Source organism: Apium graveolens, chromosome 3 (genome assembly GCF_009905375.1).
Source record: "Apium graveolens cultivar Ventura chromosome 3, ASM990537v1, whole genome shotgun sequence".
NCBI classification, from domain to species: domain Eukaryota; kingdom Viridiplantae; phylum Streptophyta; class Magnoliopsida; order Apiales; family Apiaceae; genus Apium; species Apium graveolens.
In genome coordinates this window covers 297407488-297432107 of record NC_133649.1, presented here as the reverse complement: position 1 = coordinate 297432107, position 24620 = coordinate 297407488, and the positions used below count along the sequence as shown (strand labels likewise).

The 24620-nt window shown below is 34.6% G+C and overlaps 5 protein-coding genes across 5 annotated transcripts; 3 read left to right on the top strand and 2 right to left on the bottom strand.

Moving 5' to 3' along the window:
- The first annotated feature begins 2459 nt into the window (after positions 1-2459).
- On the top strand, positions 2460-5071 carry LOC141713734 (PHD finger protein ING2-like). The gene is made up of 7 exons (XM_074517297.1): positions 2460-2675; positions 2889-2960; positions 3095-3276; positions 3556-3619; positions 3911-4164; positions 4254-4292; positions 4763-5071. Exons 1-7 carry the CDS (start codon positions 2630-2632, stop codon positions 4868-4870), a joined length of 765 nt encoding a protein of 254 aa, XP_074373398.1. The 5' UTR covers positions 2460-2629; the 3' UTR covers positions 4871-5071.
- Positions 5072-6255: 1184 nt separating this feature from the next.
- LOC141713733 (protein SINE1-like) lies at positions 6256-9583 on the top strand. The gene is made up of 3 exons (XM_074517296.1): positions 6256-6432; positions 6883-8199; positions 8850-9583. The coding sequence occupies exons 2-3, from the start codon at positions 6883-6885 to the stop codon at positions 9369-9371; spliced, it is 1839 nt and encodes a 612-aa protein (XP_074373397.1). The 5' UTR covers positions 6256-6432; the 3' UTR covers positions 9372-9583.
- Positions 9584-10826: 1243 nt separating this feature from the next.
- On the bottom strand, positions 10827-12713 carry LOC141713732 (photosynthetic NDH subunit of subcomplex B 2, chloroplastic). The gene is made up of 3 exons (XM_074517295.1): positions 12188-12713; positions 11223-11666; positions 10827-11076 (listed from the first exon to the last, which is right to left on the bottom strand). The coding sequence occupies exons 1-3, from the start codon at positions 12647-12649 to the stop codon at positions 10882-10884; spliced, it is 1101 nt and encodes a 366-aa protein (XP_074373396.1). The 5' UTR covers positions 12650-12713; the 3' UTR covers positions 10827-10881.
- Positions 12714-13491: 778 nt separating this feature from the next.
- LOC141713731 (ADP-glucose phosphorylase) lies at positions 13492-15806 on the bottom strand. Its single transcript, XM_074517293.1, has 3 exons — positions 15277-15806; positions 14145-14435; positions 13492-14030 (listed from the first exon to the last, which is right to left on the bottom strand). The coding sequence occupies exons 1-3, from the start codon at positions 15739-15741 to the stop codon at positions 13770-13772; spliced, it is 1017 nt and encodes a 338-aa protein (XP_074373394.1). The 5' UTR covers positions 15742-15806; the 3' UTR covers positions 13492-13769.
- Positions 15807-17015: 1209 nt separating this feature from the next.
- LOC141713727 (casein kinase 1-like protein HD16) lies at positions 17016-24329 on the top strand. Its single transcript, XM_074517288.1, has 17 exons — positions 17016-17270; positions 18307-18786; positions 18987-19112; positions 19191-19264; positions 19363-19432; positions 19541-19596; positions 19867-19938; positions 20087-20181; positions 20324-20390; positions 20458-20587; positions 20683-20901; positions 20993-21123; positions 22169-22343; positions 22434-22524; positions 23167-23324; positions 23421-23609; positions 23894-24329. The coding sequence occupies exons 2-17, from the start codon at positions 18370-18372 to the stop codon at positions 23951-23953; spliced, it is 2130 nt and encodes a 709-aa protein (XP_074373389.1). The 5' UTR covers positions 17016-17270; positions 18307-18369; the 3' UTR covers positions 23954-24329.
- Positions 24330-24620: the final 291 nt, after the last annotated feature.

Below are 24620 nucleotides of genomic sequence, written 5' to 3'. Positions count from 1 at the left end.
GAAATAACAACATTCGTGAAAGAAATTGACCTTGTACTTGAATTCTCACTGCAATACAATCATTTTCTCTACAATTGAGCAATCACCTAACCTGTAAAACAATATTCTGCAAAAACAAAAATAAAAGCAGGTTCTAAAGTGATAAATATGATGGAACAGAACAAAATTATATAGACAAAACGGGCACCCCATTGATTTTAATCATAATTCATAACATATATCCAAAATCAAAATCATAAAAAACCCCATGTCCAAGATACAAACTCCGATTTACAAATTTTAACCAGCATAAAGAACAAAAATATAGTCAGACTTCAAAAAAATTAAAAAGATTGAAATAAATTATATATAAAGTGAAGAATAGAGTAACTAAAAGAGCATAGTAAGACTGAATATTAGAAAATATACGTTCGTCATCCTTTATGACAAAGCGATTTGGGCAGTAAGAAATATATCACATAATAGGACAAAGGTATTGCTTGTGCCACCATTTTTAGAAGAACGTCGGTGTCTCGGGTCGGTAGCTGGGCTCCGGCTCAACTGGGGTATAATTAATTCAAATTCTTTCAGTCGGCTCATCGTAACAATAAAACACGACGCTTTTCTTGCGCGAGAAACAACTTTGTATTTTAACTTTGAATACGTTTCCACACTTTCTCCTTCACAAAGTTAAACACGTCTTCCTTTGACCTTCCAATTAGTGAAGATCAAGTTATATCGAGAAGTCATTTGAGAAGTTCAGAATGACTTTTAGAGAATTCCGAAATATCAACAAGTCAAATGAAGATGTGAAGAATTGGAGATATCGACAAGTCATTTTTGCATGTAGAGAACTCAGAGATATCAACAAGTCAAATGAAGATTTGAAGAACTGGAGATATCGATAAGTCAATTTCTCATATAGAGATTTCAGAGATATCGATAAGTCAAATTGTGTATATAGAGATCTCAGAGATATTGACAAATCATTTTTACATGTAGAGATCTCAGACATATCGACAAGTCATTTCGTATGCAAGGATCTAGAGACCTCGACAAGTCAAGTATACCTATAGATAACTCAAAGATCTCGATTAGTCATTATACTTATCGAGATGTCACTTCTCTATTGAACAAACTGGAGATCCCGACATACTTCTCAAATTCAGAATGCAGACAAGTTCAGGATTCAAGATTATCAGGCAATAAATGATCTATTCACTAGATTGAAAAGTCTACAAAGTAGCTGGAAGAATACGAGATCAAGGGTCAAGATAAACTGGACAAAGGGTGGTCACAAACCTGCAAGATTCTGGATAGATTTGCTAAGCTAGAAATGGAAATAAAATAAGATTGCTTTTAAAAAGTAGTTTAGTACATTTTAGTGCAAGTTTTGTAAACCTGTGTTGCTAGTCTATAAAGCATGCACAGGTTCTTAGTTCACAAGTAACAAACATATCTAGATTTTCTTGTATTCTCTCAAGATAAAAGCTGAATTTTTATTTTCTTAAGAACATAGAATTTGTAGCAAGACCAACCTAATTAAAACAAATTAAATGAGTTTTGAAAATATTATGCTTATTGATAAATTATATAAACACAATATCTCTACAATATCTTAACTGCTTTGTTCACCTACAATCCAAACAACTTTAAAAAGGCTAAAAATTCAAGAAACACATTCACCCCCTGTGTTGCATTCAATACCTAACAATTAGTCATTTCAAAATATGAATAAAATATCTCTTGAATTTTATCCCGTGGCTAGTGTGTTATATATAGAAGGATTTCTAGTTCATATTTAAATATTTGATTATTCAGTCAAGCTTAATTCATTTGATTTCTCGAAATATTTTAACAATTTTTTTTCTAATTAATGACAACCCTTAAATAATTTGTCGATGGAAACATAAATCATTAAAACGTGATTTGCATAGATTAAGTGTGTAAACAAGTCAAAACGTTTGTAAACTACTTGAATTATAAAATATTCGAATTCGGTCCGGTAATAATTGAGCCGAGCTCGAGTTTTTTAAATTATTTACCGAGTTTGAGTTTTAAATTACTCAGCTCGTTAGGTTTGCGAGCCTGATCGATACTTTATTATTTTTTACTTTCTTATTATAATTATATATTCATATAAATACTTAGTATTTAATTTATATTTTATATATTTAATCGAATCGAATTTGATGCGAACTTATCATATTTTGAGTTTTTATTTAATTTGGTAAAATTTATTCGAGTTTTAAAGTCGAACTCACTTTTATCAAACTAAACTTATTACAAGTCGAAATTCGAGTTTAAAATCGAAGATCAAGGTCAAACCCGAATTTTTTTAATCGAGTTCGAATCGAGCCTGACCGTGGTTAAATCGGCTCGGCTTGATTGGCCAGCATGGACCAAATGTTTTTTTTCTGATAAGTTGATGGACCAAATGTTGTAAATAATAAAAATAAAAATAAAAAAAGGCGCAATTAAGCAGTACGATTGTACGAAGAAGCGAGCGGGGACTTTCACAAAATCAATCTGTGAAACTGGCGAGGAGCGGTAATTTATAGTAATTCATAAATCCCGGAGCTTAAAAAGCCCTAGCCTCAACACCCCAACAACGACGTTTGCTTCCATTCAATCCGGCATCATCATTATTATGGCTATTGCAAGAACTGGAGTTTTCGTCGACGACTACTTGGATTGTAACTCTCTTTATTCACTCTTCTCCTTTTTTATCATCATTTTTCTGTTTCTAATATGTATGTTTTTGTTGTATTTTCCCAACCGATATCACGTCAGACCGTCTACAGTATTTGTAATATTATATTTGTTGTTTATTACTCATGATTTCAATTTAAGTTCGACATAGTTCAATCAATTTGTTTTGTGGTGTAATATGTATTTTTGCAATGTAGACGCAAGCACATTTCCTGCTGAGCTCCAGAGGCTTCTTAATACCGTCCGAGAACTCGATGATCGTTCTCAAGGTCGGCCTCTTCCCTGCCTCTAACATTTATTTGTCGTCGCATTATTTAATTGCATCGTAATGTTTTTTTCGGTTATGTAATTTGTTACTTTCAAAAACTTACCTTAACTGATTTATGTAATTTTTGGATATAAGCTATGATAAATCAGACTAAGCAGCAGACTAGGTACTATTTGGGACTAGATTCTGATAGCTCCAAGATAGGGAACTATGAGGATGATGATTTAGCTCTGAAAAAAGACATAGAGGCGATTCAGAATAATGCTTTGAGCCTCTGCACCGAGAAGGTATTATTGGCACGCCAAGCATATGACCTTGTAAGTTTTTTCTTTCTCTTCTCCGTAACCAATTCTATATACTAGTTCTTTTAAATAGTAATTCACTATTTTCTCTACTCGCTTACTTCATTAGCATATCTCATTTTGTTTCATTGCTAAATTGTGTGCCCAACTCCAACACCATTTTATTGCATGAAAATATTGTAGCTAGCCTAAGTTGTCAGATGAAATTTTGTGCATTTTTCTTCTTCTTTCAGATTGATGGCCATAAAGTTGAACTCTAGATATACATGTTGACCTGCATTTTTCTTCTTTCAGACTGATGGCCATGTAAAGCGCCTTGATGAGGATCTGAAAAACTTTGCAGATGATCTAAAGCAAGGTGCAGTTGTTTTTGTTTCCTGGATGCATCTGTGTTAATATTATCTTCTTATATTTATCTTTCTGTTTCGAATGAATTAGACCTTTTCATTCTATAGGCTCTATCTTTGAAACATTCAGATCTGCAAGAAATGAAACAGATATTAGTCAAATCGAAGCCAAAGTGTCTTTAGATTACTTGGTGACTATTCTATAAGTTAGAACATATATCAGCCAGATACTACAAAAAGCAGGAAAATAAGGTCCTTGTGCAATTCATTCCAGGCTTATGTTTTTATTATGTGCTTTGCAGAGGGAAAATTATCACCAGATGAGCCAGCAATCCTTCCTCCATTACCTTTGGTCCCTAAAATTGAAAAGCGGAAATCAGTCAATGTAGCTCCTCAGTGGAGGAAGATTAATTACATGGACAGGGATTGGGAACAAGAACGTGATAGAGACTTGGAGCTCATGCCGCCTCCAGGCATCCTAAAGAACGATTATGCCCCTATTGAAATTGATCAACCTATTGATCCTAATGAACCAATATACTGTGTCTGTAATCAGGTTCTTGCCTAAATTCATTTTTCTTGTGTTTTTACATTAATCCACTGAAGTATATTCATTGATCTACAATTATAATTTTCACCATTCAGGTATCATTTGGGGATATGATTGCTTGTGACAATGATAATGTAAGTCCCTTCTGATTTTACTTCACTCACATATATGCTTTTAGCTAATGTAATAATTATAGAAGATGTGAATGACTTGTATGCATATAACTACCAGGCTTTGTTAATTTTCTTTGTACGCCCCCCTCTCCCATTAAATTTATTACTTATTTATCTTCTAATTAAATGTCTCTTTTGCCACAAACCGGTTGAGTGTTAGTTACAAAATATCTAAAAAATACTTGCAGTTATATGTAGTCTGTTGAAATATGAATGTGCATATGTTCATACCAGCAGAAATATATTTTAGTGGTCAAGAACATAAACAGTCAAATTTCTAAGCTCCGGGAAATTGCTTTTGATTTAACACGTAGGATTAACTTTTAGTATTGTATGTCGAGTGTGTTTTGTCTTCTTGATTGTACTGCCTTGCTAGTTTTACTTGTAATTCTTCATTTACCAGATTTGTTATGTTTTTAATACTTTGACAGTGCCAAGGAGGCGAATGGTTCCATTACCAGTGTGTTGGGCTCACACCGGAGACAAGGTTCAAAGGGAAGTGGTTTTGTCCAAGCTGCAAGCAACTTCCGCTGCAGTAGTTTTGTGTGTCATGCTGCCAACATATATAATCCATGCTTGTGTGTGGACTCGCATATATAAATCAAAAAAATATGAAAAATACTGCCTGTAATTGTGGAGTAGAGGGGTACAGTTTTCCTCTCATCTCAATGGTTTGCATCAGATAAAATTGGCATGGGACTTGTGAGGTTGTGGCTGTTGTATCAGATTAATTATAGCTATCCCTTGGCCTTTGCACTTTCGACAATTGACAACTTTTGATTCAGTTTCAGGTTTTCATACAATTATCAAACTAGATTTATAATTGGGAAGTTTTTAGATTTTACCTACCCATATCACACTTATTGAACAAAGGATGACTCTGGGAAATTAACTATATTTATTTTTTGTCAAGCAAAATTTTCAAATTTTAATTTATTCAATAATTATACTATAGTGCCTCGATTTGTTTAATGATTATATTTGATAATAAGTATAAAAGTTCTATGGAGATCACGATAAAAAGAGACCTCGGAGACCACCTATGTTCTGCAATCAAAACACTATCAAATATATTATTTTGTGAAGTATGTTTTACGAATATTACAAACTCATTAAAATTGTTGAAGATAATTTAAGTTTAATAAGTATAATGTGTATGTTCAGCAATTTGAACAAATGTTTTGCAAACTAAACATGTTTCGTAGAATAAAACATTTTGTAATGTTCACATGTAGTACCTGTATGATTTTTAAGATTTTAAATAAAATAATGATCTTTGTAGATAATAATTCGTAAAATAATATGTTTTGCAATGTTTTTATACAAGATATTAGTTGCAGCGGTCTATGTGTATCCAACAAAAATATGATCTACAGGGAACTTGACTCTTGATAATAAATACATATGATATGGTTCTTATAAGTCGAAATTTGTATTTATGTACCTAACTTGCAAAATTCAACAGGAGGAGCGTTATTTAGACAATGAAATTGGTTAGTAATATTTACGATGAAATTGATTAATAGGACAAATTTGACTAAAGAAACTTAATTAAGTAATTAAATTATTGGAAGCGGGACAGCTTTTCCCTCCTGTTACAAATTTGAAAAAAATTGGGAGAGAGATTCCTTGGAGTAGAGTAGAGTTTCAACGGGGGCAAAATGGTGAAAGAGAAAGGGAGAAGAGGGATAGCGAGGTAATTTTTGACAAATATTTGAAACAAAGTTGAACCCTGCAAACAGATTGGACAGCTCATTATCTTCACCTACGTTACACTAAAATACAGACACATTTTCTCGAAATTTGAATTCCCCCCCCTCTCTCTCTCTATATATATATATATCCATCTCTCTCTATATATATATATCCATCTCTCTCTCTATATATATATATATCCATCTCTCTCTCTCCCTCTCTCTCTATATATATATGTCCATCTCTCTCTCTCCCTCCCTCTCCATCTCTCTCTCTTTCACACTCTCTCTCAATACCCCTTTTTCTTCTCTGTTTCTTTCTCCTCACAATTCCAAGCCCAGCTTCTTGATGACAATTTGAATTCAAAGTGCTATACACACCACCCCACATTTCAATTTTGACAAAGGTACAATTTCTTTTACTTCTTTAGATCGTATACCCATTTAAGTTCTTACACTTGTATGTTTGTCAATACGTGCATGTGCATATGTTTTGCTTTGTTTTTCTTGATTTTTCCTTTGAATTATATCAAACTTATCTTTATAATGTTGATATGTTGTGTAGCTCAAGTACCCATGATTTTGATGCAGTTTTTTGTTTCTTTGTTAATTAAGATTATAATATTGTGAATATAAGACTGGCATTCACACATTTTCACACTGTCACAAGACTATCTTTACATTGTTTTTTTATTGCCTGATAAAATAGTGTGGAACCCTGTTTTGGATTTACTGTAATTTTTGAAGAACCCTTTGAATTAATCTACTTCATATTGCTATATTGATAATTAGACCAGTTGAGTACACAACACATACAGTTTATGGCTGTAGTGTGACATGTCTGCTTTTATATACAGATGAGAAGAACTGTTGGTCCAGTAGTGAGGAGAGAACTGGAAAATCTTGACAAGGATGCTGATAGTAGAAAATCAGCTATGAAAGCTTTGAAACATTATGTTAAGGAGATGGATACCAAAGCAATTCCTCTCTTTCTTGCTCAGGTTTCTGAAACCAAAGTCACCGGTTCTACCGGGGAATATACTATTTCTCTTTATGAAGTGCTTGCTCGAGTTCATGGCCCGAAAATTGTTCCTCAGATCGACAACATTATGAATACTGTAGTTAATACATTAACTTCAAGTGCCACTTCATTTGCTCTTCAACAAGCTTGCTCAAAGGTTGTTCCAGCAATTGCGCGGTATGGAATTGATCCAACAACTACAGAAGACAAGAAAAGGCAAATTATTTGCTCTCTTGCTAAGCCACTTTCAGATTCCCTTTTGGTCAATCAAGAGAGTCTATCGTCAGGATCTGCCCTCTGCTTGAAGGCACTTGTAGATTCAGATAATTGGCGTTTTGCGTCTAATGAGATGGTTAATGAGGTTTGTCAAAGAGTTGCTGCAGCTCTGGACAAACCTACGCAGGCTAATTCTCATATCGGACTAGTCATGGCTTTGGCCAAGAGCAATAGTCTAGTTGTCGAAGCGTATGCAAGGTTGTTCATACGAGCTGGATTAAGGATCTTGACTGCCGGAATTGCTGAGGGAAATTCTCAGAAAAGGCTTTCAGCTATTCAGATGGTGAATTTTCTGATAAAGTGCTTGGATCATAAAAGCATATTTTCAGAGCTAGGGCCGATAATGGAGGAGATGGAGAAGTGTCAGTCGGATAAGATGGCTTATGTCAAAGGGGCTGCTTATGAGGCATTACAGGTGGCAAGAAAAATTACTGCCGAGGAAGAGAAAAAATTTGAAAGGGAAATGGGCTCGAACAGTGGATCAAACTTTTGTCGAAGTCACAGCCCAAGGAGAATTTTTTGGGATATTGGAGATCAATCATCTCTTTCTACTTCACCAGAATCGCAGGCTATTGACTCATCTTTTGGATGTGATTCTTTCATGACATCACCATTCTCCAGCAGTTATACCTCTGAAAATTTTCTTATTGATAGGAGAAGTGCAAACCGGAAACATTGGAGAAGATTTGATTATGGTGGTCTGGATGTTTCTCTCAAAGATGGTATATTTTCAGAGTTAACTCCTAGAAGTGTAACTGATCATTCTGAACATGACGAATCTTCTGGAAACAAAGACGACTATGCAAATGGATTTGCAGGATTTTCCCAAAGAAGTCCAAGAAAAATTAAGATAAGGAGTGCTACTCCTAGCCCTGAGGTATTATCACTCATTTTGCTAACTTCATATTTAAAGACCATACAGCATAAAAATTTAGATCGTTTTTTATCTTAAATATATATAGCAAATAAAGCAATGTGAAAATGGCTTCTAGGGAGTACCTATATAAAAAATGAAGAACGTAAACTGCAGTTAAGCATGTGTTTTAGACTTTTAGTCATATGCCAACTTACCAACTTGCATATCGACAAGACTATAAGATCTGAGACCTATCGCCTATCGACATGTTTAAGCTGAACGGAACTTTGTTCAGTTTTTCAAATTGGTCTCTATTTCTACTTATGATAATGAATTTAGTAATTTTTTTCCTTGGCTAAACACCACCAGCTTATGGACTTGGTGGTGAAACTGGATAAGAAGTGATTTGTGGGTGGTAATATGCAATTTACTTGACGAAAATGTAAACTGTACCCAGAATTAGAAGATTCATCTTCTGTTGTATACCTTGTGCTGGAGCCAAATCAAGTATCAATTACATGAAACTACAGCCAAGATTATCATATTAACATAAGTCATACAGTCCTTTTCTTATGTAATTATTGTAATATATTTGAACAAAATGAACTTGATTTTGTTATTGAACACTAATCCTGTCAGTGGTCATAAATTCATCACATTTTGTGCTGCAGAGATCACGATCTCGCATCAAAATTAGTGATGACAACATATTTAAAACACCAAGAAAGCTGATGTGCTCCCTTCAAGATCACGATAGTGAGAACTCTGAAGTCTCTGGGAAGCAAGACAGAAGATGTAGAAGTCCGTGCACAAGCAAATTTGAGTGGAGCCCAGCATCAAAGTACAGTCAGAATGGATATTCACGTCACTCTGCATCAAATTACGACCATATCTTTTTGCCTAACATGAACCGTGATGCAAATAAGAGCGAAGATGGAAAAGAGGTTTATGGTAGCTCAGAATCGGCATCTTCATCTGAATATGTTCCTATATCAGCGGATGAAATGAAATCTAAAAATCTGGCTCGCACAAACAAAACTGATTTATTTAAAATCTATGCTCCAAAAGAAGAATATGCGAGGTCTGTTCACAATATAGTTTGTTGGCTCTTTGTCTTGGTATTTGCAGTTTTTGTTCGTTTGTTGTGGATTGGTAGTGATGAAGATGAAGGTAATAACCTTATTCCCACGTAAAATCATATCAGATTTAGTAACAAACATTGAATATTGTTTAGAAACCTGTAATCTTCTAGTTACGAGTTTGTTTTCTGTTGAAATGTTGAAACCTTAGATAGGAATTGAATCATTTTAATTAAGATGTGATGTTCTTTCTTCATTAATAGGAGTGATGAGCAGCTGTGGTTTGAACAACTTTATAACTTGCTGTTTCTCAGTTCCTCCTGCACTTTTGAGGCAATACATTTTTATTTTTGTAGTATTGAGGTTCCAATAGGATTCTTATTTCCTAGTATAGATCAAACTTATCATAATCATTGCCCATTTGGATTCCATTTCATGCTGATTCCCATTACCGCATTCTCATACCCTGCCTCCATTGCCATTTTCGATTCTCATTCCTATCATGCATCCATACTCCCCGTACATAGTACTAAACTTACCAAATCTATATCATTTTATAAAACTTAAGATGGAAAATAGTTTATATATTTTAAATATTCCTCATGCCCTTATGAATTAAATATTAAAATTGCAAGCACGTTATTTTAAGTTCCTTTTATAGCTCAATGCTGAACAAGGTAGGAAAAACTCTGTAGTGGTAGCAAGAGAAGGGTTTAACAAACTGTACATTTTCAGTCCTGGCTCAAATAATAATTCCTACAGCAAGTATGCTTACATATGACTCGGTAAGGCTGCCTTAGTTCCTTGCTTGTAGCTCCTGAAAGAAAATGGACAGCATCACAGCATCTACACAACCCAAATCTCTAATTCATGCAGCAGCCATGAAAGATGTCATATATCCCCTTTAAGTTACATGTAAGCAAGATCTTCAAATGGGATCATACAATTTTGTGTAGGTTTTGAAGTAAATAGTTTGTAGATGTAGATTTATCACTGATCAAGAATCCTCTTTGTTAAATCGCTAATCGAAACATTATCATAGATTTAAGGATAAACCTAAATCCCCTTAATGTGCATAAAGTCCCCTGTCCAAGGCTGTAAAGTTTGTAGGAGCACTGGTGTAGATCTACTCATTTCCTCTGTTGGCTGCTTATATTTATCATCTTCTTCACACTCATATAGCATTTTTTATAAGCCCCCATATGTATATAGTACTTCTGAGTTATGAGTCTATTTGGTGTATATGGTTTGTTGTCAAAATATATATGTATTTGTGTGCAACTCTCTTGAATCTTGATGTATGTTCCGGGTTTTGAGTGGTTAAATGAAACTAGTTTTTTCAGAGCTTATCAAGGTTGTTGAAAGAGTAAAATCTAAGACTATTAATCTCTGTTTTGTCATGTTATCAAAACCTCTAAGACTATTAATCTCTGTTTTGTCATGTTATTAATATATTGTTTTGTCATGTTATCAAAACCTGGTTAATATAATATATTGTAGGAACCTGAGTCTTTTCTTGCGATTCAGGTATCTACTAACATTATATTGATATTTTTGGGGTTACATCTATTTGGAGAGAAAAATATATCACTTGATTCAGTAATGTTATATATAAATTTTGTAATCACAAATTATCATGCTCCATAACCTGTGCCCCTCTCCACTCTTCACCAGGATTCACCACAACTGGTACTAACATTGAAGCTGGACCTGTGCAAATAAAGTAGTCCTTTCCAAACTTCTCTGATATAGATCCCGGGCTCGACACATAAATGTCATCAAAACCCATCCTTATTACTCTGTAGAACAGCTCCTTCCCCTGTCACCGCGACAAATTAGTATAATTTAGAAGATAAAAGATATTGCACTATGTGCAGCCTACATTTCTACAGAGTCAATACATTATATCAAATAATCTAAAGATTTGAAGAGTAAAAATAATAGGCGTGCAGAAGTCGAGCAGACCTGATCGATGGTTTCATATTTAGAAGGCGGGGTGTTGTAAAATGGCTTCAGTCTTTCTGCAGGAGGAGCAGTATAAACTCTGCTGAGTTTATTTCTCAAGATGGTGATGGGCACATCTTGTACAGTCCACATTCCTGGTTTCTTTTCTGGCTCGTAGCCGAATGAAAACAGACCAGGATCCTCAGTTTTCATTGCTTCAGACGGAGACATAATTTCAAACGGGGAAGATAAAGGAGGGTGTGTGCAATAAGAGCAGTTTCTGAGTCCCTGTATCCCTGTCCCACTGCGTTTCTTGAATTTGAAATGACTCAGTATTGCACCAGTTAAACTGATAGCTTTGCGACCATTGTTCTTCACTTTAACTGCTGTTGCCATGCCTAGTGGATAGAGCGACACAACATAGGTTATATCAAGAGTTCCACTGCTACAGCAGCTCAATTCTACCTGCACTACGCACAATTCCAAAGGAACATTACTAACTTTCACAAAATTTTCATGCCCAAGTTTCATTAAAAAGTGAGAAATGTGGTTGAAATATAGTACTCCCTCAGTCCCAATTTATCTGTCCAGTTTGACTTTTGCATGTAGTTTAAGATGCATTGACCGCATAGTTTCGTTGATTATTTTTTATATTTTTTTTTTGTGAATAAAAATTTAAGATTTTAATATTTATTCACAAAAAAAAATGAAAAATAATCAACGAAACTATGTTGTCAATGCACCTTAAGTTACGTGCAAAAGTCAAACTCGACAGATAAATTGGGTCTGCTGAGACTCTTGTGTGGACCACAAATTTCATCCAAGGATTTTCAATGTTAGCCTTACTGTATAGTTTTTAGTCTGATACTTCACATTTTCAATGTGTATCATTACTACAGCAATTAAAATCTCAGGAAAGTCTTCTGCAACCTATATCTGATTCTCTCAGGTGAAAAAAAAAACAAAACTAAAAAGTTGGACATTACCTGAACAGCATCAATGGAATCAGAATCAACATCCTTGACAATCCATTGGGAAGTATCAACAGGAGAAACTGAGGCAGAGATTTTAGACTTTGGTTCAGCAGCAGCTGACACGTTGTTTAAGACTAGACCAATTCCACCTTTGGCTGATCCTGAGGATGAATTAGGCTTAGGAGGAAGAGTATAAAGAATCTCCTCAAAACCATCATCTTTCCAGTAAACCTTAGGCTTGTAAGAAGTAACATGAGCATTTGGTATTTGAAGTTTTAGTGAACTTCCATTTCTAACAGTCAGCTCGACATCACCCAAGTCCGAGAATTTGATGCCTTTACGCCCAAACTTCTGTTCAAGACTCTCTGCACTTGCCGGAGTTGTGATTGTAGTTGACGTAGGTGTCGTGATTGCAGTTGCTCTGGTAATGCTTGGTTTTGGGAGACTTAGAGATAACAGAGAAGAAGAAGCCATGGAGAAGATAAATAGATAGATGATATGAAGTCTCTTCAGACTCCACACACTCACACCACTGCCTACATCCTATATTACACTCATCTCTTTTTCTTTCTTTTTGTCTTTTTCTTAACTGTTTATTGTATTTTCGCTCCACATTTCCTATAGATTTTCAATTTTTTATTTATTTTCTATTTTCAAATACTACCTCTGTTGTATACATTTATTATTTACACGTATTTCGAGACTTCTATAAAGTACAGTTTCATAATATTAGAACATTTACTATTTGCACGTATTTCGAAATTTCTATAAAATATAGTTTCATTATGTTTTTTTTAATTTTTTTTTTGAATAAAAATTTAAACATGAAACTTTTATTCAAAAAGAAAATTAAAAAAATATTATGGAGTTATGATTTAAAGGAGCATTGAAAAACGTGCCGAAAATTAATATATAGAATTCAACGGGACAGAGGGAGTATAAATTAAGTGTACACCATGAACTCACTAATAGTCCTTTGTAATTACTAATGTCATCAGTAAATTTAATTAGAAGATCCGTTATTACCTTTCTCATATGGATATTAACATCTTTTATGGGAACTGTATTACGTCTAAGAGTAAGAGGAGTATAATATATGGGTTTATCTAGTGTGTGCCCATGGGCACACTCTATCCACTAAATTTCATACACTTTTGATGATGTAGCTCATTGTGATTTGTGAGGATTTGCAGGGGTCCATCATTATTAATGAGAATGAGCCAATCAAATTTTGCCACCTAACTTATTAGTGTATACCCACACTAGAAAATCCGATAGGCAAGGCAAATATACCGGTGACATCTCAAAGAGACAAAGCATCACGAAAACATTCATAAAGTACCTAATATTATCAATTACAATTGTGTTTTAAGATTTTGGTTACATTTATTTCTAACATCCTCTGGAACCAATAAACCCAGAGACCGGTTTTGTGGGAATATAGTACACTCTTGAAAACACAGTACATGAGAGTGAAGAAATTCAACTAAAAATCTTCGCAGTCAACACTATTTGGAGGAGTATACCTCATATTAATCAGAAGCATCCGTCTCTCATTTATCTCTCTCTCTATATATAAACAAGTAGCGTCACTCTAATCATGAATGTTCAATTCCTTCAAAATCTTTGCAGCATCCTCCGGAAATACAGGATTTATGTAGCACCCACTTCCCATCTCAAAGCCACCTATAGTGCTTAACTGTGGGACTATTTGCAAAAACCAATGACAATAAGGAAGTTGTGATTGATTTGCTTGAAGTGGGGAAGAGTGAATCATATAATTATATGGCGGGTTGTTCAACTGTAAGGACATTTTCTGAAGAACAAATTTAAGAGACCTCCCAAGATCAACTGCCTGTAATAACGCAATTAAGCACTATCTTAGTAAAAAAATTACCAATTACAAATAACATCTAAATATGCAAAAATGAGCAACTCGGAGCATACAACTAGATATTCCAATAGTTACCTGCTCCTCGTTTAGCTCATGAAAATGAGAACAATGGTTTCTGGGAATTATCCATAACTCAAAAGGAGAAGTAGAGGCAAATGGAGCAATGGAAACAAAATATTTCGACTCGTATATTTGAAGTTGGTCCAACTGAATTTCACAAAGGCTACACTTTCCTGTCTGGTCAAAATGTTCCTTCATACTGTCCATACGGGCAGAAACTGTGGGAGGAATGACTGGTAGAGCTATCATCTGACTATGAGAATGACTCATTGAAGCCCCAGCTGAAGCACCATGGTTTTTGAACACCTTTAAATTAAAAAAAAAAGTAAAGGGAAAAAATAAATGGCAAGTATTTGCAAAAAGTGAATATAGGACTATAGGTATATGCACACACATGAAATTAATAGTCAGAAAATCAAAAATTCAGAAAGAGAACTAGTATCATATGAAGCCTGGGTTGTGCGAATAAAGAATTGTCCTAATTCAAGATCATGACGGTAATTAACAATTTTTGGGACAAGTGGCTAATGGTAATTTACATTGTACATATTCTTCTAAAATATAAAAGAGAAGAAGCTCACAAGTCACAGCTATGTTTGTTTCCTGTACATCAGACACATGCCTTACATATTGCTATGGTGAATGCAATTTTTCGAGGACAAATTAGAGCAAAGCTTTGTATTCCTTAACATTATTATTACAAGCACGCAATCCTAACTCATAGGAATACTGTAGTTCATTTCTTGTTGCTACTAGAATGACCCTCAAAGGCCATAGGTTGTCTTCGTTTAAGTTTGCATTACAATTCAAGCTAGCGAACTAATGTTCAACCAGAATTTTACGAAAAACAACATTTGGCAACAAATGAAATCAATAATATTATTATAATAGCAACAACAATTAGAATTACCATCATTCCTTAAAAGCAAACAAGAAACTGTAAAATGTTCTTCTGCTTACAAACCATAAACATACGAATATATGATCAATTACGAACAAATAAGATGGAGCATATATAAACAATTGAACAACATACGTGATCATCTAATATAAACTAAAACAAACATAAAAATGGTAACTTTAGCATAAAAGAAATATAAAGATCCAAATTTTAGCATAAAAAAAGTCGAAAATAGATAAAAAAAACCTGAACATATTTGATGGAGTGATAAGAAAGAAGCTGCAAAATCCTGGTTTTATAAGCAAGCAGAACCTGAGAAATCTGAACCGGAGAGAGATGAGGCAAATGAACCGAATGAACCGGCGACTCAATGACCACATCATGAAACCCAAACCCACTCAAACTCAAATCTTGACTCGAAGCAGACTCAGTGAGTTGTTGTAAGTCTCTACTGAGAGCAGGATAGAGGTTTTGAATGACTCGTATCTTCCACTCGGAGGTGGAATCGGATGGAACCCGGAAGATCTCGGGAGCGCATTCGTGTTCGTGGCCGATACAAAAGGGGCATTCTGATTGGTTGTTGGAGTTAGGGTTAGGGTTTGATTTTGATTTGAAGTCGGACGGACGGCGTGATCTCGCCGGAGAGAATATAACCCAACGGTTGTTTACGGTGTCTTTTCTTAGTTCCGGGTTGCGTTTCGGACCATCCATTTTAAGCGGTCACTTGTTTAAGCACTTGTGTAGTTGTGTGGTTTAACACAATTCATTTCATTTGGATTTTTTTTCCTGGACCTTGTCTAGGTAATTAAAAAACCTGTATTTAGTTTATTACTGTTGCATCTATAAGTTATGTAATTAACTTTGGTAATTAATTAATATTTTTATATTGAATAGTTATGTAATTTGATTATGATGGACCGTGATAACTAAGTTTCATTTTTTTTGTCAACTACAAAAAAACCTTGGAATTTAAAATTACTTGCATAATCTAAAATACAGCAAACCAAACAATGTAACTCTTTCGGATTTCAAGTTACGTAGTTGGGTTACATCAAAATAAACGAGATCCTAAAGATAACCCATGGTTAATTTAAAAGTAAAATTATGGAGATTTCCGAAATCGAAACTATTCGATTGAGTTATTAATTTAGAATTTATTGTGATATTTAAAAAAAATGGATGATTTATCGTTAATTTATCGGAAATCGATTAAATTGATTAAATATTTTTAAATGATTTATCAGTGATTTTTAAAAAATTATCTAATATCTATAACCACGAGTAAAACCTATTATTTTTTACAATTATTATAAATTTTAAAAGAGTTTGTCGGTTTTAGGAGATAGATAATTATATTTTATTCACTCAAATTACGATCAATTATCTAATCTATAGTTATGATAATTAACTCGTTCGTATCGCTGTAGTATATAACCTTTTAAAGAGATAATTTAAAATTCATCATAATTATTAAAAAGCGTGTTCATCTGACTTTTCAATATATTTTCAAACAAGCGACATTTTTTTTAATAAATAGTGCATATCTACAATTTCGGATAAAAATGAAATATCTATAAATAGATTAAATGAGAAAACAAATATTACGTCATTGAATACATCAGCATATTAAAATTTACATGCAATAATTTCCTAGAAACGTCCTATTAATCTCAATGTATTGTTCTTGATTAGTATATTATAAATAAATTAATAGATATAAAATAGAATATCAACTAAAGCTAAATAATTATAAATTATATAATAGGATAAATAAATGTTAACTTATAAACTATTATTAAAATCTATAATTTTAATTAAGAATAATTTAAAATATTAAAATATATCCGATTTTACACCGATTAATTTCGATAAATCCCAAATCACATAATCTTATTATTTTCTTTTCCCAATTATGTGGAAACTTCAAATTAAAAATAGCAATTCGGACAGCACATCAGTTAAACTGACGAGAGAAGTGTGATCCATATAAATGAGAGAGAGAGAGAGAGGGAGAGAGATACATGATAGAGAAGAAACCAACAGATACCCCGGACTAATAATATACAATTTTGATCATATACTTTGGGTTTCAGATAAGATCCTGTGTATTATTTTTTTTAATTATAATAATTATATGGTCATACATATTTACTAAAGATCTATATCCGATCCACCTTTCATTTCTCTTCCGATTCTTCATACTTTTATCACCCCCCCTTCATTCTTGCCTTTTGTTTCAGGTACCATCTTAATTTTCCTTATCTTTTCTCTTTTTGCAGTTTCTTTGATGATCGGCTTATGTTTTTTAAGTTAAGATGACTTGATCATATATTTTGTATTGTTGTTGTTGTATATTACAGTTTTATGATCTATCAACTTGTTTGTCATGTATTTGATCTGTTCTGACACCCTGTTGCTTATTGAAATCATTTTATGTTATGATCAAATCCAAGTGTATGATTAAGGCTTCTTAGTTTTAGCTTCTGATACTTGGGCTGTGTTTCATATGTTAGTTTTAACTTTATTATGTTTTGTCATTAAGGATGGTTGCATAGGCATTCAGTTTTGTGATTAGTTATGAATCATAACTTATGATGATATGGATAATGAGTAAATTGCAAAGTGGTGGCTCAACTTTACCCGCTTTTGTATTTTGGTGGCTGAAATTTCAAATTTGCAAAATAGTGTTCAAATATTGCTTTAACTCTTCTTAAAGGGCCACTTTTTTAAGAACAAACATCAATTTTTTTTCTCAAAAAAGTGGCTAAGATATAAAAGAATGTTTGGCCACTATATAACAAATTTGGAATTTCGGTCACCAAAATGCAAAAGTGGGTAAAGTTCAGCTTCAGCCACACCTCTGTACTTTACTCTATGGATAATTCTTTATTTTGTTCTTTTTCAAAGTCTTAAATTTTTATGAAGTTGGTTGTTTATGTGTTGATTTGGTTGTTGTATGGTAAGCGTTCCTCGATATGTTATAACAAAATTCATGCTAATAGAAACAAAGAAATGTCATATCTTTTGTTATGTAATGGTTTTAGTGATTCGTTTTCAAGATTTTCCATATTTAGTAGAAATGGTAATTGTTCGTCTCCAACTGCCACTAATTATATCAAGCAACTTCCAAATTGTCTGTAGTTGTTTCTTACAGCTATGGAGCTTATATGTCGAGTTTTGTTACTCAAAAAGCGTCACTACCTGTTATTTCCTTTTTAAAGTTTTGTTGGTACGATGTATGTGTATTAATGCATTTATCAAATTTCATATTTACAGATGATTGAAGATCTAGATGCACTTCAAGGTAATTGAGTTGTACGTGATTTGCATGGGGTGACAATGCCACAGCTGCGTAGTGGAGCACGAAGATCAAAACGACTTGATGATCCGCAGCCTCCCCCTCAGCCTGTTGAACAAGCAGAAAATTTTCTGTTCCCTACTCAGAACAGAACTAGAAGAAGAGCTGGTGCGGGAAGAGGAAGGGGTTCCAATGCAGCAGTAACTAACAGGCCTGCAGTGGCAATTCCAGGGAGACCAACTTATGCTGGTGGAGGCAGGGGAGTTAGATTGATTGATCTAGATCCGGAGCCACCTTGTGAGGGTCTTCCACAGCCGATCATTGGTGGGGTGGCTGGAGAACACATTTTTAATAGAGTAGAGGGTGGTGTAGAGAAAGATATTGCAATGGAGGGTCCGAGTGGAGACAAAATACTGGGAGTTGAAGAAGATACAAGTACAGCTCCAGTTCCTGAGAGGGTATATTGTAATTGCGTTCAGTAATGATATTTATATTTGGAGTTTTCATATATGTGTCAAGCTTGGATGGATGTGGCATTACATACTGCCTACATGAACCAGCGTTATGATACATCTACTTGATACATAACGGAGTTGTGATGTTTTAATACTTACCACCAACTCAGAATTACTTAAAAAACACTTTGTTGTTGGTGCAGGTACAAGTGGGTAACTCGCCTGTATACAAGACGGAAAGGAAGCTGGGTAAGGGAGGTTTTGGTCAAGTTTATGTTGGCAGGAGGGTAAGTGGTGGCACGGAGAGAACAGGAGCAGATGCGATCGAGGTACTTTTTTTGCAAATTTGCTTTGGAATGATATTCGAGAGTGCACAATTTATTTATAATTGTGCATTCATATTGTAGGTCGCTTTGAAGTTTGAGCACCGGAATAGTAAAGGTTGCAATTGTGGGCCTCCGTATGAGTGGCAAGTATACAGGTATAATTCTTCTTTTGTATACCATTATCTATACATTTCCCTCATATATTTAAGTGATTGTATATTAATATGCTTCGATTATATTTCTTGTGTAACAGCAATCTTAACGGATGTTATGGGATTCCCTCAGTTCACTACAAGGGGCGCCAGGGTGACTTTTACATCCTGGTAAGATATGACGGGCATCCTAGTTTACCATGAGTAGCAACTTTACTGATTCTTTTAAAAAGAATGCAAAGAAAATTTGTGTTACTTAAATTTGAATCCAATTTTCAGGTCATGGATATTCTTGGACCCAGTCTTTGGGATGTTTGGAACTCATTAGGCCAGTCGTAAGTCTCTCCCTCTCCCTCTCCCTCCCCATCCCCCTCCCTCTCTCAGATACAGGGATACACTGAAACCTTTGGTATCCAAGAACACCGTAAACAAGTCAGACAAAACACACGATTACGATTTGGAAATAATTACTCACACCCATATAACTACCTGCATTCTCTTGATTCAAGAGGGGAAATCCTAAACATCAAGGAAAAACCCTTTAAATGCATTGTATTACATCCATGCATCTCTTGTTATTGGTTATTCATTAATACCTGCTACAGGATGTCACCAAACATGGTGGCTTGCATTGCGGTGGAGGCGATATCAATTCTCGAAAAGCTTCACTTGAAAGGGTGAGTCCAACTGTTTGATACATGTCCTATATATTTTGCCTCCATCATCACATGTTCTATCACATAACATCAATATTAAATTTCATCGCCATCTTCATTACGCTAAAAGGGTAGCCTTTTACCTACTACTATTTCTACTTGTATGAAGGTTTGTGCATGGAGATGTAAAGCCTGAGAACTTTTTACTCGGTCAACCTGGAAGCCCTGATGAAAAGAAGCTCTTTCTTATTGATCTTGGACTGGGTATGTTACACTTATACATCTTAAAAGCATTTGGTTAATTTATGTTGGCATATTTACACATACCATCTTTAAATGTCTACACTTGTTCTATTATCACAAGTTTGGAAATGCCATCTATTTTAACATGTTTTTACTGATTTAGCATCTAGATGGAAAGATTCATCATCTGGTCAGCATGTCGAATATGATCAGCGACCTGACATTTTCAGGTTTGTGGAACTCCAAATGTCAATAAAAATATGGTTTGTTCAATATATTAATAATCTCCTTTGGCAGGGGGACAATAAGATATGCGAGTGTGCATGCACATTTAGGTCGAACCGGAAGTAGAAGAGATGATCTTGAATCACTGGCGTACACATTAATTTTTCTCATTAAAGGGAGGTTACCGTGGCAAGGATACCAGGTAACCACATCATTATAACTTACGTCTATATTGAGGTTGAATTTTATATCAGCTTGTGCTGTGATTGATACTCTCTTCTTAACTGATATTTGTAGGGAGACAATAAAAGCTTTCTTGTATGTAAAAAGAAAATGTCCACCTCGCCTGAGTTGATGTGCTGCTTTTGTCCTGCCCCATACAGACAGTTCCTTGAAGCTGTTACAAATATGAAATTTGACGAGGAGCCAAACTATTCCAAGCTAATATCTTTGTTTGAAAACCTTATTGAACCATGCACATCCTTGAGACCTATCAGAATTGATGGAGCTCTGAAGGTTACATCTTGTTGATATTTTTTTTTCCTATTTATTGCACATGCTATTATGTTTTAGTGATAAAATTTCATGTTTTGTGTTTTATGATTAGGTCGGGCAAAAAAGAGGGCGGTTGCTTATTAATTTGGAAGAAGATGAACAACCTAAGAAGAAAGTGAGACTAGGTAGTCCTGCAACCCAGTGGATTTCAGTTTACAATGCGCGTCGTCCCATGAAGCAGAGGTAAATGCATGTTATTTAATTTTAAGATGGGGAGGTCTCTATCTTAATCTCTTGACCGAGAATTTTTGTATTTAACTATCAGCTGTTACATATATATAGAAAATAGAAATATACACTTGCTTACCCTTTTCTGGACCTCAAAATGGAAATTAAATTAAATAAGTTAAATTAAATAAGTTATATTTATATCTATTCTTGTGGACCTTTGAAATTGCTTTTGGATGCATCATGCATATCAGAAGTGGATGTCAAGTTCTAATCCTTGTAAACTTCTTATTTCTAATGAGATGCCTTGAGTGCCTCTAGCTAATGGTCAGATGTTGCTGAAACCTTCAGCCAGCCTGAAGGTGTAAGACATGAACATGGATAAAGATTGTTATTGAAATATGAATGTTTCCTGTGTTTCTTAAGTATCTTATCTCAGTTTTTTTTAAATGTTGATAATGTTGTTTAAAGTTTAATGAGCTGTCGAGAATCGAGATTGATTAGTTAAGACATTGTTCAAACTTTTCTTTGAGGATTTTGCTGCTGAAGGAGATTATATGTTACCATTGTTAAATTTGGTAAAACATTAAAACCCAGGCAGGGAAAATATGGCAATAGATAAGCATTAGGTCTTAGCAATCTTTATCTTTCAAAGTATGCTACAATAGGTTACCGCGTCCTGCAATTAATTATGCAGGATATGGCCAAATGCGGTGTCACAAAAAAATATTTTTTCTGGGATGCGTAAATGGATTTGTGAGAGGCCGAGAGCCATTTTGCTTTCACAAATCATTGCCCACAATGTCGTGACAAACTAATGAAATGAACTTTATGAATACTTAATCTCCTCCACTCCTCCAACTTCACTTTAGTGAGCTCTTGTTTGGTGTTTTATCCCCATCTTCTGAATGTCAATGAAAATTTACGTCTAAAGTGCAATACCCAAGTTAATTTTTGAATATTGGCACAAACACAATACTGTAATGGGTTCCCTATAGTTACCTAATGAGGTACGGTTTATTACTTGACAAATAAACTCATGTTATTCTTCAATTTGTAGATATCATTACAATGTTGCAGACACAAGGCTGCGTCAGCATGTTGAGAAGGGCAATGAAGACGGTTTATATATCAGCTGTGTGGCTTCAGCTGCAAATCTCTGGGCCTTAATCATGGATGCTGGAACAGGATTCTGTTCTCAGGTTTATGAGCTTTCAGCAATCTTTCTTCACAAGGTCATTTTTAAATTCATGTCTGCTTAATTGTAATGAATTCGTTTTCTGTAGTTCATACTTCACCCTAAGTATATTGCATTTTTGTTTTAGGATTGGATCATGGAACAATGGGAGAAGAATTACTACATTAGTTCAATAGCCGGTGCGAGCAATGGCAGTTCTTTGGTCGTTATGTCTAAAGGTTAGTTTAGCAGATGAGCTATCTGAAACAAGTGTAGATATTTTCTATATATGTATGTGTTTATGTGTACCCTTTCATTTTTCCATGATGCTCTTACAGTGAAAATTATGAAAAGATATAAATATGCAATTACTAAAGGGCAAAGGCTATTATTGGTTCTAAAAACTTATTTGGCTGGAGGAAAATTTTACTTTTTAAAATGGGGCATGTTCTCTGGTTAGTTGGGTTATGGAAATCTGTCATCTAGTGCAGCACCCAGTTTTCCTGTTAACAGATTCTTAGCTTGACCCATGAGGGGCTCAGGGCTTTATATAAGTCTTGTTTGGAAAATTTGTTGGTGCAAGCCAATGCCTACCTAACTGCTCTCCCACGATGATGATGATCTTTTTCTATCAATTCTGGCTTCAGTAATATCAATAAAGAGCTTATTGTTAATATTTATAGGAGGCTTGGCTGTACCAGGAGATATGAAGAACATCAATATACCAATATCGGGTTCCCTGTCCAAGAGTTATTAGACAATTTAGGCACATAAGTCGTTTAAGTTTTGTCAACCTTCTTGGCATTCCATTTTGCGTACGGTCACTTCTTTCTATATTGCTCTGAGAGCCTGGATAACATGGCTTTTCTTTTAATATGCAGGCACACCTTACACCCAACAATCTTACAAAGTGAGTGAATCTTTTCCATTCAAGTGGATTAACAAGAAGTGGAAAGAAGGTTTTCATGTCACATCCATGACTACTGCTGGCAATCGTTGGGGTGTTGTCATGTCTAGAAACTCTGGATATTCTGATCAGGTATGTTTCTCATTGGACAGGCAAAACAACTCATCTTTACACTTCGTTATTTCTTATGTTACTAAGCACTTCCCTAAATGAATTTGTCGAATGTAGGTTGTCGAGCTTGATTTTCTGTATCCAAGTGAAGGAATACATCGGCGTTGGGAGAATGGATACAGAATAATGTCTATGGCTGCTACGACTGACCAATCAGCTTTCATACTTAGTGTTCCAAGACGTAAGATGACGGACGAAACTCAAGAAACTCTACGGACGTCTGCCTTTCCTAGCACCCATGTCAAGGTAAATGTTTGCAATTCTCTCTGCCCAAATAAATTTATCTGATTAACATAATCATATTTAATTTAGATTTTTTTTGTGATATTTACTGGGTCTACATTGCACACTTAGCTGAGTGTATATGACCTTATGTTCATGTATACAATCCAAGTACATATAGGAAGTTTTTGAGGTGACTGGTGCTATTTATTTTTATGGTGTGTCATACTTTTCTTTTGAATCAGTCATCATTATATCACTCTCAAATTCCAATGCAGTTAATCACATGTGCTTCATTTATTTCGCAGGAGAAGTGGTCTAAAAACCTCTATATTGCATCTTTATGTTATGGCCGAACAGTTTGTTGACAGTTATGAATTGAACACCGGATCTTTCTGTCAATACAAGAGGGGGGAGGGAGCTAGGGAGCGATGTAATCTTGACATCTGCGAGAGGTGTGAGTTTTATTTTTCAGCTAGGAGCTAGATGTCCCATTTAAGCCTGCCCTATATAATTATGTTTATAAGAGAAAGAAAAAAAGCCAAACATGTTTCTGAGCAGATATTATCTGGCACAGAACAAATTGGCAATAAAACCCATAATTGTATTTTACAAAATCAGCCTTGCAGATTTGCAGCTATATTATGGCTTGAAAATTTGCAGCTGTATCATAGTATGCCGTCTTTGTACCCACTCCTAAAGTTATTGTAAAAAGTGTTCAGGTCGCAAGTTTATGTCAAGTATAGCAGAGGTTTCACCTTTAGCTTCACCATAATTAGAGTTCCATGTCATTCATAGCTCTATATTAGAGCAAGTCCAAGAGTGCCCTGAATGCATGTCCTAAACTAGAATTTAAGGCAATTTGTTTAAATGAGTGCTCCAACAATGTCCTAGTGGTGCCTTAAAACACTAGGACATGAATCAAATGCCTCATTTTTAAGGCATCACTAGGCATGCCTTATTTACGTTGATGGTTTAATTGATCATCCGTCGACTGCTATATTAAACATCCGTTGATAGTCATTTGATCATCCG